The sequence below is a fragment of the Rhinatrema bivittatum genome, chromosome 1 (assembly GCF_901001135.1).
Source record: "Rhinatrema bivittatum chromosome 1, aRhiBiv1.1, whole genome shotgun sequence".
NCBI lineage: Eukaryota > Metazoa > Chordata > Amphibia > Gymnophiona > Rhinatrematidae > Rhinatrema > Rhinatrema bivittatum.
In genome coordinates, this window is record NC_042615.1 from 82,179,434 (window position 1) to 82,197,212 (window position 17,779).

Consider the following 17,779-nt stretch of genomic DNA (forward strand, 5'->3'; position numbering starts at 1 on the left):
TCAGCATGTGCTTCTAAGCTCTTCAGTGCCCCCCCCCCCCATTCCTTCCATTTGCATGGGCTTTCTCTTCATTAAGAAAACCTGGAGGCAGGGCCACTGAAGTGATTTGGGTGCATGGTGGCAAAGAGGCCCCATGCTCCATGATGTCTGCCACCACCACCAACCATGCCTACACTGGCCAGTGATACCTGAAGTTCTGAAATAAACACATAATATTAAAGACAGCATTAAAGAAGTGCTGAAGCCAATTATTTTTTAATAATGAGTTTGCATTCATATAGCATCCTTTATCTTTTAAACTTCATTCCAAAATGCTTTGTAGTTAAAACATTTCAGAAACATGCACACTGTTATCCTAAGGAGGGGATAGCTTGGCAGCAGTTATTGCAACTATTAAAGTTGGAAGGCAGACGAGACAATGCCATTGATATTATTTATTATCCCTACTCTTATTATTCATTTACAGATAAACTGAGGTACAAAGATTACATGAATATGTGGACAAAGTTGCAAAGACAATAGAGTAACATATCACATTCAAACACATATATTTTGAAACTCTTTTGATTCTATAAACACTAGTTTACATTTCCTCCTATCTTAGGGTGAAGAAGAAAAGTATGCAAATACTTGCCTAAATACAACAGTTCTGTATTATGCTATATTATGCTACACTCATTTTACATACACAATATATAGTGTGCTTATGGAAGTTCAACTCATCCATTGTGAATAGCTAACATTTCTTGTCATTAACCCTGAGAACAACTAAGCCATGATTTTTTTTATTTCAGGAGACATCCCACTCTTGTGGGGAAGCATTACCACAATACTGAGGCCCCTCCCTGAGAAATGATTGCAGCTCTATGTCATGTTCTTTTGTCTCGTGGCCAAATACCATAGGACAAAAGAACATGGTGAGCGGCCCTTTAGATACGATGGTGGCTCCAAGCTAAAGGGACTGCCATCACCTTAAAGGGCCGGCCGCTAAAGAAGTTGCCCACTGAAAATAAAAATCTGAATGAGGAGCAGGTCTGACTCCCAGCTCAATGTGAGGTGGCCCTGACTCCTCAAATAAAAAAAAAAAAAAAAGAAGTGTCATGTTCACAAATGGTGAGGGGTCCCCTGAAAGGTTATAATAAAAGTCATAGGGGTTTAGGATTCCCCACCACCTCAATAGTCAAAGAAACCTATTGGGGTATGGTGCTCACCCCTGGACACCTCACTTCCCCCAAAGATATAGTTTAAATTGATTGGGATTCAGTGGGGGTACCCTTTCTCCCTCTCTCTCAACCTCTCCCTCCCCACCAAATGTAAAAAAAATCTAATTGGGTTTCAGAAAGCTCACCCATCCCAATCCCTGACCCCCATCCTGCACCTACAAACCTTAAAAATGAGCTGAAGGTCCCATGATGGGGCTAGGATACCCCCCAGCACCCTGCTCAGTTGACACCATTTTTCAAAATGGGCGCTGAACTTACTTTGCCCCATCATATGTCAGGTTGGCGCTAGGAAGTGCTCCAGCCCCATCGTGGGACCTCTATTGCATTTATAAGGCTTTGGAAGTGTGTGTGTGTGTCTGTGGGGGGGGGGGGTGTCAGGGGGGGGTATGTCGCAGTTTGGGGGTGGGGGTGAGGGTGGGGGGGGCTCCCTGAACCCAATGAGATTTTTTTTTACATTTTGGAGGAGGGGGAGGGAGAAGAGGTACCCCCACTGAACCCCCAATGATTTTTAATTATACTTTTGTGGGAGGTGTGCCCAGGGGGCACTATACCCCAACACGGTTCTTTGACTATTGGGGTTGGGGGCGGGGAGAGACCATAAACCCCAATGACTTTTATTGTAACCTTTAGAGGGTAGGGGTGGGCTGTCACCACATGTGAACATGACACCTTTTTTTTTTATTTCAGGAATTTGGGATGCCTCGAGTGGCAGCTCTAGGTTGAGCTGTTCAACTTTATTTTTTAGCCATGGCCATTTTCTTTTCACCTTTACATGGCCCTTTAAATCTAAAATGGGATCCTCAGGGGTCCTGGGGCTCCCACAGTTCATTTATCAAAATCCCAGGAGATGCTGTTATTTTATTACATCTGACCATTTTCTTGGTTGGCCACCATAGAATATTAACATAGAATTACCTATTAATGACTTTCTTTACATGCAATTGCCTCATTCATGCTTGCAAATTGCATGCAAATCAGGTCTTTAAAATAGGGAAGGGAACCTGGGCAGAGCCATGTAAATTATCACATATGTCATGCGATATCGCCACTGCAGTATCACACAATTTTCACTGTTTAACACATATTAGAGCACTTCCACGGCTTGATGCATCACCAGTAAGAAATAAAACACTGAGTAGTGATGCTTTCTGTATATACTGAAAGCTATGAATATAATAGAATATATTATTAGAACTATAAAAATAGAAAGATAGATTATCTAGATTTTGGAAACACTCCCATTTCTTTGATACCTAACTGATTTTATCATTGTCCATACAGCTGAGTGTGAGCAGAGTACCCATAGTCCGAATGGAATCATTACAAGCCCAAACTGGCCAGACAAGTATCCCAGTCGGAAGGAATGTACATGGGAAATCAGTGCTACTCCTGGTCACAGAGTTAAATTAGTAAGTGTTTCAGCAATATACCTGGGCTCTTTACTTGATTTCACACAGTAAAATGCAATTGCATGAATGTTGTTGAAGATAATGCATTTGTAAGCCAATGCATTAATCTATGTTAAAAATCAACCATTAGTGCATGTTAATGGATGATTTTAATATGGTCATTATCTCTCACAAAACACTTTTAATGAAAGTCACTAAGCCCAAGGTTTTATGGGAGATAATGCTGATGTGTTACCACCAGCATTATTACATTGAGCCCAATATTCAAAAGCTACTTAGCTGGATAAGTGGCAGCTGCTGAACATCTGGATACATTCAGCAGTTGCTACTAAACCAGATAAGTCTCTTATCTGATTAAGTAGATAGCTAGTTACTCAGTGGGCTGTAGGAATAATTGGGTGGCATTGCTTATCCAGCTAATTTACCCTTACATGCATCAAGCTGTGATGTTTTATCACAGGAGGAGTCCCACTCTCATGGGAGTGGGGTCTCCACAATAGTGGGGCTCTGCCCCTGAAAAAATATCGTAGATCTATGGTGTGAATTTTTGTCTCACGGACAAACACTGCAGTACAAAAGAACGTGCCTAGTGGCCCTTTAATGTGATGGTGGCCCCATCCACAAGGGACCGCCATCATCTTACAGGGCCTCTGACCCAAAGAAAAAAAAAAGTCATGGCCACAAGGGAAGGCTGAGTGGGAATCAACCAGCCAGTTGAGGTGGCTCTAACTCTCCCAAAATGTTAGAAATAAAAAAGAACAGCAATGCAATGGCACCATCTCCCTTTGACCTCTCCTAAGCACAAAAGACAAATGTGCCCCAGCCCCTGATTCCAATACCCCCCACCCCCAAGTGACTTTCCAATCCCAATAACATCCATCCACCAAGTGCATCCGATCCTGATTCCACCACCCCACAAGTGACATCCCAGGCCCCACCCCACCCTCTTTCCCAGCCCCTCCAAATGGAAAAAAAAAAAAAGTTATGTTCCAACCCCCACACCCTTTCCCCCTCTCCCCGGCCATTACCCCCTCCCACACACCCCCGTACCTAAAAACTGATCCCACTTCGGGACCGGGTCCACCCTCACACCTGGCCCAGTTGGCCCAATTTTACAAAATGGCACCAACCAGACCTTACCCGAGCCATGTGACAAGGGTAAAGTCTGGGGACCAAACCTAGGCCATATTTGCCTAAATTTTCAAGGCCATTTTTTGTGTATAAACCCGTGTTTTAAGCACATAAATGGCTGCTAGAAATCAGCCCAGTGTTCTGTGTGCATAAATGTTTGCACATCACCAGGTCACATGTGTACTTTTATGTTAACTGGCAATAGGCATTGTGGAACTTACACACATATGTTTTAATTTTAAAATGCATACACATACAGGTAAGTTTCCCTGAACAAGTTATAGCCTCTAAAAAAGGCAGCATAACTTTGTGCAAATTTAATCTGTGTATATACTAAAACAATTACCTCTGAATTTTCATAGTGGACTTATGCATATAAGTTTGCTTTAAAAATTTGGGGTAAAGTTTAGGCTAAGCATACATTTTATAACTATGTATATTCAGATAATGTCCTGCACCGCTATCCCCCCCTCCAAATTTATCCTTCTACCAATTCCAGCCTGCGATTACTTATCTATTGTCCTCTCTCTCTTCACATCCCCACTTTTCCTCTATCCCCATCCTCCCTTAAGAACATAAGAACATAAGAAAATGCTATACTGGGTCAGACCAAGGGTCCATCAAGCCCAGCATCCTGCTTTCAGCAGTGGCCAATTCAGGCCACAAGAACCTGGCAAGTACCCAAAAACTAAGTCTATTCCATGTTACCATTGCTAATGGCAGTGGCTATTCTCTAGGTGAACTTAATAGCAGGTAATGGACTTCTCCTCCAAGAACTTATCCAATCCTTTTTTAAACACAGCTATACTAACTGCACTAACCACATCCTCTGGCAACAAATTCCAGAGTTTAATTGTGCGTTGAGTGAAGAAGAACTTTCTCCGATTAGTTTTAAATGTGCCACATCCTAACTTCATAGAGTGCCCTCTAGTCTTTCTACTATCCGAAAGAGTAAATAACCGATTCACATCTACCCATTCTAGACCTCTCATGATTTTAAATACCTCTATCATATCCCCCCTCAGTCATCTCTTCTCCAAGCTGAAAAGTCCTAACCTCTTTAGTCTTTCCTCATAGGGGAGTTGTTCCATTCCCTTTATCATTTTGGTAGCCCTTCTCTGTAACTTCTCCATCACAATTATGTCTTTTTTGAGATGCGGTGACCAGAATTGTACACAGTATTCAAGGTGCGGTCTCACCATGGAGCGATACAGAGGCATTATGACATTTTCCGTTTTATTCACCATTCCCTTTCTAATAATTCCCAACATTCTGTTTGCTTTTTTGACTGCCGCAGCACACTGAACCGACTATTTCAATGTGTTATCCACTATGACACCTAGATCTCTTTCTTGGGTTGTAGCACCTAATATGGAACCCAACATTGTATAATTATAGCATGGATTATTTTTCCCTATATGCATCACCTTGCACTTATCCACATTAAATTTCATCTGCCATTTGTATGCCCAACTTTCCAGTCTTACAAGGTCTTCCTGCAATTTATCACAATCTGCTTGTGATTTAACTACTCTGAACAATTTTGTGTCATCTGCAAATTTGATTATCTCACTCGTCGTATTTCTTTCCAGATCATTTATAAATATATTGAAAAGTTAGGGTCCCAATACAGATCCCTGAGGCACTCCACTGCCCCTTCCACTTAGAAAATTGTCCATTTAATCCTACTCTCTGTTTCCTGTCTTTTAGCCAGTTTGCAATCCACGAAAGGACATCGCCACCTATCCCATGACTTTTTACTTTTCCTAGAAGCCTCTCATGAGAAACTTTGTCAAACGTCTTCTGAAAATCCAAGTATACTATATCTACCGGTTCATCTTTATCCACGTGTTTATTAACTCCTTAAAAAAGTGAAGCAGATTTATGAGGCAAGACTTGCCCTGGGTAAAGCCATGCTGACTTTGTTCCATTAAACCATGTCTTTCTATATGTTCTGTGATTTTGATGTTTAGAACACTTTCCACTATTTTTCCTGGCACTGAAGTCAGGCTAACCGGTCTGTAGTTTCCAGATCGCCCCTGGAGCCCTTTTTAAATATTGGGGTTACATTTGCTATCCTCCAGTCTTCAGGTACAATGGATGATTTTAATGATAAGTTACAAATTTTTACTAATAGGTCTGAAATTTCATTTTTTAGTTCCTTCAGAACTCTGGGGTGTATACCATCCAGTTCGGGTGATTTACTACTCTTCAATTTGTCAATCAGGCCTACCTCATCTTCTAGGTTCACCGTGATTTGATTCAGTCCATCTGAATCATTACCCATGAAAACCTTCTCCATTTCGGGTACCTCCCCAACATCTTCTTCAGTAAACACCGAAGCAAAGAAATCATTTAATCTTTCCGCGATGGCCTTATCTTCTCTAAGTGCCCCTTTAACCCCTCGATCATCTAATGGTCCAACTGACTCCCTCACAGGATTTCTGCTTCGGATATATTTAAAAACGTTTTTACTGTGAGTTTTTTCCTCTACAGCCAACTTCTTTTCAAATTCTCTCTTAGCCTGTCTTATCAATGTCTTACATTTAACTTGCCAATGTTTATGCTTTATCCTATTTTCTTCTGTTGGATCCTTCTTCCAATTTTTGAATGAAGATCTTTTGGCTAAAATAGCTTCTTTCACCTCCCCTTTTAACCATGCCGGTAATCATTTTGCCTTCTTTCCACCTTTCTTAATGTGTGGAATACATCTGGACTGTGCTTCTAGAATGGTATTTTTTAACAATGACCACGCCTCTTGGACATTTTTTACTTTTGTAGCTCTCCTTTCAGTTTTTTTCTAACAATGTTTCTCATTTGATCAAAGTTTCCCTTTTGAAAGTTTAGCACGAGAGCCTTGGATTTGCACACTGTTCCTCTTCCAGTCATTAAATCAAATTTGATCATATTATATTCACTATTGCCAAGCGGCCCCACCACTGTTACCTTTCTCACCAAGTCCTGTGCTCCACTGAGAATTAGATCTAAAATTGCTCCCAGTACTACCACAAAATCCCTTTCCCTTTAAAAAGAACCACATATATTAAATGGACACTGGAATGTCGGAAAATAACTTTATTTTTATAAAGTAAAATACACATATTAATATGCAAAAAGATGGAAAATTATATACATTTGTGACAGAATTTGCTTACTGTTGCCACAGAATCTTGAAACCTTTGCCACAGGAAACTAGGAACACTGCCTATAGCATACTATTCACAGCTTCCTACACAGTCAGCATATTGGTGTGGGGCCACATGCTACGTGTTGTCTAATCTACCCATAAAATATACATTGGAAATATATTCAGAATGTTTAGTTTTACAGTGTGCCTGAAAGGGAAATGGAGAATCTGATCTCAGACACATTTTGCTTGCTTTGCAGACCTTCAGTGAGTTTGAGATTGAACAACATCAGGAATGTGCTTATGACCACTTGGAGGTGTTTGATGGCGACACAGAGAAGTCACCTATCCTGGGACGATTATGTGGCAATAAGATACCAGAGCCCCTTGTTGCCACTGGAAACAGAATGTTTCTGCACTTTGTTTCAGATGCATCAGTACAAAGAAAAGGCTTCCAAGCCACACACTCTACAGGTCAGCAAACATTAGGCACTTAACTCAGTTTCCCCTGGCACAGATATGCATTGCTAGCTTCCTACTTTTGCAGAACTGTCTGGTAGATAAACAGCATTGCTAATAAGTCATTGACGTCAATAAGTTAAAACTAAACTTAGCAATGCAGGAAAAACTTCAGAATGTGTAAATTTCTATTTCTCATTAAATTATAGTTTGTTTTTTTTTCCTTCTGGATGCTTGAACTCTACTGACACTTTGCTTTCCGTTGAATAGATATACTAAAGGGCAGTAAAGCATTTATCATATGCTGAAGCCATTTACTGCATGATAAATCCCTCCCTCTTTGTGCTAACCATTTATTATGGTTCTCTATGTAAACAGGGTAATGGCAATACAAATGAAGAATAGTGAGCTGATTAAGTATTCTGTGGGTGTATACTAAAGTGTGACAAGCAGCATGGTATTTATTAAGTTGAAAAAAATCTTGCCTGCAATAAATGCAGATTGCATGTGCATTTGCAACTTGCATTAAGTAAAATCCCTCATCTGAAAGGATGACTTCTTTTACCAACATGGAATCCTTTCTTGTGTTCTGATGCAACAGCAGAGGCAAAGGGAGAAAAGAGACAGAGAGGTAGGGGAAGAAGAGAGAGAGTCAGAGTGGAAAGAAAGACAGAAATAAACAGAGACCAATAGAAACATAGACATATCTAGTCTGCCCTTTCACACCAACTACTCAGCTTCATAATCCTTACCACTCCAGAAGTTATCTTCAGGTACAGAATGAGTTTAAATGTCATTCTGGTCAGATATGGCAGACCTCCTGCCATACTTGTCTTTGTCAAGCTCTTGAGCTCATTACATTTCCTATCATCTGGAGTCTTTCAGTCTATTATGGCTGTAGTTGGTAGAATGGAATAGTCTCTCTTCCTCAAATGTTTCAGGCAAGTATTATAAAGCCCTGAGATAAATTCGGAATTATATCAGTTTTCCTTACCAGAGGAAATGGCAAGGTTTCAAAATGGGCATGCATGTTTTTAGCAGCTTACCTAATGTGATGGGTGCTCTCAGTTATATATATATGCTGTGCTGCTGACATATCATGAAAGAGATGTGGCTGACAGAATCACTTTCATTCCTTGAATATTGAAGTGGTTTGGCACATATGCATGAAAATTCTGATGGTGGTCACCAAGCTCCTAAAGTCATGCCATGATTTTTATATCTTGCACAATGCCATTCTTCTTAAGTAATTTGAGGAAGGCATGTGTGGTGTGAGATGACTCCTTGGTAAGTATGCTTTATTTTATATTAACACTTTATCTCACATACTGTTTCTTTGGCCAAAAGCAAGACATAAGCCAACACCATGCATGAACTGAGATATTGCAAAGACTACATGCTTTGCAATAGTCAGATTTTTTTTTAGTTATTTAGATTTATATTCTGATTTTCACACTTTTTTCAGCGCTTCAAAGGTACTGTAGGTATTTATCTATCCCCAGAGGGCTTCCAATCTGAAGGGGTCATTTATCAGTGCTATATGGTGTTTTCGCATGCGGAAAACACCTTTAACGTATGTGAAAATGCCATAATGCATAGTGCGATGCAAATTAGGAAAAAGGGAGGAGTTTGGGCTGGCTTTGTAATTTGTGAAGCCATATGGCTTTAATGCACTTTTGCAAATAGGATTTTTAGTATTTTAAGCTGCTGGAGAGCCAGCCTATCTATCAGGGTCCTCATACATGTGTGTGTGTGTGTGTGTGTGTGTGTGTGTGAGAGAGAGAGAGAGAGAGAGAGAAACTAGCTATAAGGCCCTTCTAGTAATGAGGTATTTATACCTCTATAGGAGCCCCACCTAGTTACTTGAGGTGAGGTTTAGGTATTAGTGTAGGGGTTAGGGGCCACTTTGACATTCAGAGTAAGATGTACGAACAGAACAGTGCACTCTTGTGAAGATTTGATGAACTTCTGAGTGAGGAAACTCACCCAAAGATGAGATGTGTACAATGATCTCTCAACCTAGTTTGATGGACTCTCTATCTGGGTAACATCAAACTAGGTTGAGAGAACATTGCACACATCGCATCTTTGTGGGAGTTTCCTCACTCGAAGTTCATCAAATCTTCACAAGCGTGTACTGTTCTGTTCGTACGTCTCACTCTGCATGTCAAAGTGGCCCCTAACCCCTACACTACTACCTAAACCTCACCTTGAGTAGGCCTCCTATAGAGATATAGCTACCTAACTACTAGAAGGGCCTTATGGTCTCTCTCTCTCACTCTCTCACTCACTCACTCTCTCTCTCTCTCCTTGCAATGTGAAAATATCACAGGTGGAATTAATTTAACACATATTGCAGTAAAACAGGTATCAGGAAAATTGCCATGCCTGTTTTTTTAATCACGGTTGGTATTTTAGCTATATTTATCGCAAAATGATAAATCTAGGCCAAGTTTGATGATGTCATCAAGATAAATATTGGTCAGTTCATGAACTATTGTCCCTATGGCCATGCGATTCAGATGATCCAATATAAAGCTTTTACAAATATAAATTTTATGAATATATAACTTAATAAAAGAAGGCATGTTATCTATCTAAATTCATTCTCTCGTTCATTCTATTTTTTTTTCTTCCAACAGAATGTGGAGGCAGATTAAAAGCTGAAGCAAAACCAAGAGATTTGTACTCTCATGCTCAGTTTGGTGATAATAATTACCCAGTCCAAGCAGACTGCGAGTGGCTTTTAGTGGCAGAAATAGGATACCGAATAGAATTACATTTTCTCACTTTTGAGGTTGAAGAAGAAGCAGACTGTGGTTATGATTACATCGAACTTTTTGATGGGCATGATGCATCTTCTGCGAGGCTTGGTCGATTCTGTGGTTCAGGGGTAAGAAATGGAAACTAAAGTTTGATTGTTCACACTGTTCACATATGCTAAAATAACCATGTGCTAAGGAAACAAAAATGTCCTAAGAAAACTAGGAAGAAAAGTGTCACGAAGTCTGATGCTCAAAGTAGAACAATTGCATTTCAAAAGCTCTTTTATCCAACAGAATATTCGGTATGAATAAATTACAGTAAAATGCAGACTGGAAATGGGTTTGTTCTTGCAACCCAGTAACTCCAGTCAAGGACTTACATTTTTATGGCCTGGTTTACTGGTCTCTAAAATCCAATGGTGACACTAACCTTAAAGAGGAGGGGCCAGCTGTAAAGACATAGGTAATGCCCACCCCTTTGACTTATTATTGAAGTAATCAAAAAAATGCCCCACCTCAATGTAACAATCCTATGAAGCAATCTGTATTTATGTTATTGAACTTTGTGAAAGGTTAGTATGACATTATCATTTTCATATGCTTGTCTAGAGGGTAATTTTCAAAGTCATTCACTTACGTAAATTGGCTGTCTGATAATGGTCCCCACTCTATTTGGCTCAAAGGAATAATGTAATTAACTTTGAGAAATTAAGTATAAAAGTTTATTCAGGTTCTTTTTATTAGAAAAAGGGATCTGATTGTCTAGAGTAAATGAAATATTTGTTTAATTTGATCAATTAAATTCAATAATAGAGTTTTTAAAAGATACAAATTAGGCAATTGTTATGTTTGGCAAAATACGTTTTGGCATGTTCTCACATGTTTCAAATTTATACCCGCAGGTTAAATAAAAGCTAAAATCGTGCCTCAGAAATTACTATGCCTAGTTAGATTAATTCTCAAAGCTTAAGACATCAGATATTGAGTCCTGCAGCATCTTTTGTATCCTGAGAAATTTTCCTCTCAATCAAAGCAATTTGGCAGCTCCTCAGCTTCAAGCAGAGTCAGATAAGATAGATTGTTTTTGTACAGCCCAGACTTCAGACCTCAGATCTTGGCTACCCACAAAGGGGCAAGAAGATGGTAAAAAGGTTTTCTTCTTTTTTCGTCCTTTTTTATAATAAGTCTTGACATCAGATTTTACATATGTATGTAATCAGACTTATTTTGTTGGTTCACAGCTTTCTTTTCTCAATCATTCTTGAGTGCTAAAGGTTTATTTCAGACACTTGTTTACTAAGGAGCCAATATTCAAAACTCTTAAAAAGAGTAATTTATCTGTCTAAAGCCGGATAACGTATCCGGCCTCATATGGACAGATAACTTTAGACTTAACTGGCTAATTCAAACGAATAAAGCTGGTTATGTAGCCATATGCATTTTTTATTTTTTATTTTTTGCTGGCCTAGCAGCTCAAATCACAGCTCCCATTCAAAGTTACAAAATGGGTACTACTGGGCCAAGCCCTCCAGCCCATCAAACCCCTCCAATTAATGTATAAAATTAAAAAAAACAGGGTAAGGTTGCCAGACTACCACCCTTCCTCACCCCGTCCCTAGTTAGGCAACTCTGAAAGTAATCCTCTCTCTGTGCCTCTCCTCTCCCTCCCTCCCATCCATCACCCCTGCCTCAATGCTTATCATTCCACCCACTTGGTAACTTTGCACAAGATTGCTGTACATTTGTATGTTGATGCTGATAGCTCCCAGCGTTTCTTTGACAGTAATACCCACAATGTAAGCTACCAGTGTTGCTGTAGAGAGATTCTTTGCATAGCAATATTCTTAGTTAAGCTTCCAGAGTTGTTGTCAGAGTAGCACTGAAAAGCCCTCAGGATCACTGGCTTTGAACCGTCAATAGAACACTTTAGAAGAAACTCGTATATTAAAAAGTCAGTGTATAACCAATTCATTTCACTTTAATGACCTAAAAGAAGAGCTATATTCTGCTATGGAAGTAAGCACCATTTGATTCCTTGGCCCTTGCTGTTCCTTGAACTAGCTTGATTGGGGAATATTGTAGTGAGTCTTATTCAGCTGAAGGGCATCTACAGTCATTTTTCTGTGACAGATTGAGGCTGAACTTGAAATGGTGCTTGCAGAAATATGTGATTCATGCATGACACATTGGTTTGAACCCAAATGATGAATCTGCTCTGGATGTTTTAGCAGGACATTGACTTGGTAGTTGGAAGGTAGGGAGAATATGAGTGAGATGGTGAAAATAGAAAGCATTATATAAGGCCTGCTGTGAATATAACTTCATTAGATTAACAAGAGGATTCAGATTACTCAGGGATAAGGATCAGAAAACCTTGTTCTCAAATCTGAAAACAAAAATGTGAAAAAGAATCAGGTTTTGGACATTTCATTTAAACTTGAGTATGTAGGTGCACCCGTGAGTCTCTGAAAATTTGACCCTGATGATCTTTTGTATAATTGACAGTTGAGATCAGAGAGGATTCATGTGTTCTACAATTTATATACCAAATGATATACTATGAAAAGAAGAACATAAAGCACATTAAGATATGGCAATAGAGAAACAAATACAGGTTGGAGTAGTTACTTATTGAGATCTCCCAACTATCTGTAATGTTAATGGTGTACGGAAAATCATCTTTGTTGCTAAAACCTTTTGATTCTTTTTTAGCCACCAGAAGAGATCTCATCAGAAGGGGATGCGGTCTTTATCCACTTCCACACTGATGATACAATCAGCAAGAAAGGATTTCATATACGATACAAAAGTATAAAGTTTCAAGACACCTTCTATACCAAATAATACCATCTCCACCTCTATGTCAGAAATTAAAAAGAGAAAGAGATTAAGAGGAAGGAAGGACAAATGGAAGATGCATTTTTTACAGACGTTATAAGTACCAATGTTTTATATAAGTACAAATGGAAGGATACTAGAAGACCAGGAGCATCTCAGCTTAAAAAGTGATGTTCTTCTATCCCAGGGGCACAGTGGGATGGTGGTGGTGGAGGTGATGACGAAGACAATGATAATATGCACACATCATTCTTGAACTGTGTCTAGAATGGTAGTGAAAGAGCATTGCATGCTTTCAGGGAAACTAAAAAAAAACTTTTGTTCAGAATTCAACATTGGTGAGATACCTGCAGACTCAATCCATTCAATACAGGGGACATGGCCCTGCATTTGCTCTTACTTCTGATAGTTTGGTGTCCAAGGATAAACTATAAAAATAGCCTGCAGGTCATACTATTAAATTGCTGTCCTTATACCTTAGTCAGGATGATAAAGGTCTTCTAAGGGTGGCCTGAACTTGCTAGGAATTTATCTGTTCAATCAATTTCTTATAGATGTTTGGGAACTGGAATATTTTGGATTCATTGTTTTCATATATATGTCAGTCTTACCTCCAAGCAATGAACTGATCTTTTGTGAATTTTGTTCTACCAACATTATGAAAACTATCACCATTGTTACTTTCTGAATTTGGATGCTTTAAACACGTAGATATGTTCAATTTCTCAGTCAAGTATGTCATTTGGGTAATGTGCAGTTAATTCCTACCAGACCTGATCAGGGACCGGCTTGCATTCTACATATTTGTTTCACAAATCAAGCTCATTAACAATTGGGAAACAGAAGATGAAAAAGTGGTAATGAAATAATTCTTAAAAAAGCAAACTGTGGATTGAATTTTCAGTATTATGATTGTAAACGCTGCTACAATATATTTCTTTCAGGCCTTTTGTGGAGAAATGTGTCTGCTTTTTTTTTTTTTTTTAAGCTAATGAATAAAAGGAGCAGATCAGGAGGAATAACCCCCATGATTGGACATAAATGAAAAAGAACTTGTTTTCTGGGAAAAAATTAAAGGATTGTTGAAGTAACAAAGGAGTATATGGTTGCAAGAGTATTCATATGGTGCTATTCTGTGAACACAACAAAGGTTTTTAAACGTTGAGCCAACAAAACTGCAAATCATGAATGTCTCACTACGTCTGATTGCATATGAAGAAAAAAGACTTACCAAACATATGAAGAGATCATTGCAATGACAGCAGTAAGTCCTGTGGAACAACAACTATTATTGCCTTAGTAATCTTGCACATGATCAAACAGAACTTCCTGCAGAAACATATTTGATTTGATAAATAATTTGACAACCTGAACGTTTATATGTATATTACAAAAGATCTTCAGACACACCATTTGCATAGTTAGATGTTTGCTGTACATATAACAACCTGAGTCTGATGTAGGAATAGGTTCTTACTGGAATGAACAATTAAATGTGCTAGGTCTTACATGATGTGTGCTATGTAACTATGTATGAATGAATACTCCTGAAGGATGAAATATGTTGTACGGTTGCCCAGTTAAATTGTTGCTTGATGTGCCAAATTCTACCAAGACCTTATGCTTTTTTTTTTCAAGATTTTGGCAGCAGATCACAAGAGTTCAAAGTCATTAAGTATCACTTTAAATGAAATATTATATTTCATGTACAAAAATATTATTTTAATATCCTTTGATGTAGATTCCAACCCAAACTAGCATCAGTTTATCTGTTATCATATAATGCACATTCACTGGCACTAATGACATTTTTTAAACAAAAATAAAAATTAGACAGATGTATAGCCTGTTCTGGCTATCTCAACACCAGATGTAGTGTTTTGCTCTTATTATATGCTCACATGTGAAAACTGCATTCTGTTCATTAGGAAAATCCTGTAATACATTTTTTAAAGAAAGTTTTAAGTAAATATTCCAAGGAGAAATACCAATTTCACAGTTGCTTCATAGGTCTTCCTTTTGTGTACAGCACAGCATATTTTTTGGCATAACATAACATATGCTAGCTCAGGGGTGGCCATCCTTGGTTTTCAGCAGCCACAAACTCCCTGGTTCACAGGATATCCACAACAAACATGTAAGAGATAGATGTGCAGATACTGCCTCCATTGTATGCAAATATATCACATGCATATTCATTGTGGCTATTCTGAAAACCAGGTCTATTTGTGGGCTCTGCAGACTGAAGTTGGCCACATCTGCTCTAGCTTTTGAAAAAGCATGTTTCACCTTGAAGTTTTCATTATGGTGCAAAATCAGAGATTAACACATAATTGTGCAGTACCAAAAACACAACACAGTTATGCTCAATGTGAAATTGTGCACAGGCAACAGGATTCAGAGTTTGTCAGTTAGGCATTATTTGGTGTCATAGCTCCCACACTGGGCTTGTCTTCATGTATGTGTTTTAGGGAAAATGACCTCTGCAAAAGCTTTCCATTGCACATTTAGCTAAAAAAGACAATTTCCAGAAAAACATTTCTTATTAAAGAGCATTGAAATGGTATCCAGGGTGCAGATGAATCTTTAAAAGTACAAAAGTGCCATCTTTAAATATTAAAGATGAAAAAGGTGTTAGAAATTTAATCCAGTCAGAAATTCAGAAATACATGGACAGAAACAGTGGATCCTTAACAATAGGAAAGTAAGAAGAAAACAGTCGAAGTAGTGCATAAAGATAAGCAAAATGTGAAGAATACATAAGCATTTACCTTGGCGACCTTGTGGACAATATTTCCACAAGGTACCCACTGCTCACTGCTCACTATCCAGAACCCAGCCAGAGGAAAACAAATACTCTCTTCTGACACTTTAGGCCCTCTGCCACTCTCTGCACTCTCTCCCTCCTACACACAGACTTGCTGCACCTTCACCCAGAGGAGAAAAATCACAGCAGCAAAGCACTTGTTTTCCACAGCAGTGCAGCACTATTGAGGCAGCAGGCCAGGCAACCCAATAAGTTTTAACTAAAATTCATGAAGAATTGACCTGTGAGAACAGAGCACAATATACAGTCTCCTCTCAGAAGAAAGTCTGAGAAGAAATGATACAGCCCACCAGTACCGGCAGGATCAGGATCACTGGATCCAGAGAGCATCTATAGGTCAGAATTGAAAAAAACTTCACTCTGATTATGTTGCGTCTGTGGTCTCCTTGGCAAGAAGTCTGACACAGTGTCATTCAGGCGATCACAAGGCTGTGACGTCACGCATGATTCACAGGACAGGGTTGGTCGCTATACAAAACTGCTATTTAGCTGGATAAGTAGACATTAGGATAAGTGGCACACTACTGCTTTGCATGTATATTTTTACTTCCTACTTTAAAAATGTATGCAGGAGTATTTTACAAGTGTTGCAGTCATGGAACCTTGATCTGAAGTGAGGTTGGAACTGCCCAGAGGGAGGAGCCCTGCAGGTCCTCACCATCAGCAGGCAGAGCTGGCTGGAGCAGAGGCCCAACAGAAACCTCACCAATACCAGGCCTCGTTCCCTCAGATCAAGCCCTTTGGTGCCGGGGCCAGCTGGACTTAGGCACCAAAGGGCCTATATGCATCATCTTCACTTGTCCACATTAAATTTCATCTGCCCTATAGACATTCAATCTTCCAGGCTTGCAAGATTCTCCTGCAGTTTATCATAATCTGCATGTGATTTAACTATGCTGAATAATTTTGTGTCATTTGCAAATCTGATCACTTAATTTGTCGTATCCCTTTCCAGATCATTTATAAATATATTGAAAAGCACCGGTCCAAGTACAGATCCCTGAGGCACCACACTTTACCTTTGTCCAATGTGAAAACTGACCATTTAATCCTACTCTCTGTTGCCTGTCTTTTAACCAGTTAGCAATCCACAAAAGGACATTGTGTTGCGCTTGCCGGCCGCGGAGTCCTGCAGCCGGCTTCTCTTACCTGACACTGCTCCATGGCAGGATCAGGCCCGGGCTCCTTAGCAATGGCAGGAAGCCACTGCCAAAGTGCAGTGCCACCTCCAGTTACAGTCCACCTCCCAGATGCAAACCCCACTGATGCTGCCAGCCCTTCTCTCTCCAGGATTTGGATGCCACCAAGATCCTCCAGTGAGGGACCTCCATCTAGGTGCATGTCTTTTAAAGGGTCCGCAGTGGGGAAATGCAGCCGGCTCTCTCTCTGATGACATCATCCCTGGGACAATATATAAGGCTGGATCTTGCTTCCAGCCTTTGCCTTGACAACAGGTCTCCTAGCTTCCTGCAACCTGCGTGTTGTTACTCAGTTCCTGCATTCTGACCTCTTTCCTTTAGTTGTTGGCTTTGACTTCAGATGGGACTTGACTATGAGCTATGCCACCTGCTATGACCTTTGCCTGGACACCAACTACGAGCTACACTGCCTGCCACAATCCTTTCCTGGATACTGACTACGAGCTTCGTTGGCTGCCTGCCTATGCTCTGGACCTCCATCTTCATGGAGACCCCACGTAAGTCCAGCCAGCCCCAAGGGATCAACCTGAGGGGAACGCGGGCTGATAAGTGTGAAGCTCCAGTGGGGTCTCTGCTAGTCTTCTGCCACACCTACCTATGGTGGGGACCTGTGGGGTTCCTCCCCACAGGTGGTGACAACTCCCCCTTGGTCCAAGGGTCCACCCTCAGAACACATCATCTCCCGTTCCCTGTCATTTTAGATTTCTTAGAAGCCTCTCATGAGGGTCTTTGTCAAATGCCTTCTGAAAATCCAAATATACTACATCTACTGGTTAACTTTTATGCACATATTTATTAACA

The 17,779-nt window shown here is 39.8% G+C and overlaps 1 protein-coding gene across 1 annotated transcript in view; it reads left to right on the top strand.

Annotated features, from left to right (window-relative positions):
* Positions 1-14,906, top strand: part of TLL1 (tolloid like 1) — a 586,556-nt gene extending 571,650 nt beyond the window's left edge. The window contains 4 exon segments of the mRNA XM_029571633.1: positions 2,505-2,632; positions 7,151-7,364; positions 9,992-10,242; positions 12,827-14,906. Coding sequence (XP_029427493.1) covers positions 2,505-2,632; positions 7,151-7,364; positions 9,992-10,242; positions 12,827-12,958 — 725 coding nt within the window. The 3' untranslated portion in view covers positions 12,959-14,906.
* Positions 14,907-17,779: the final 2,873 nt, after the last annotated feature.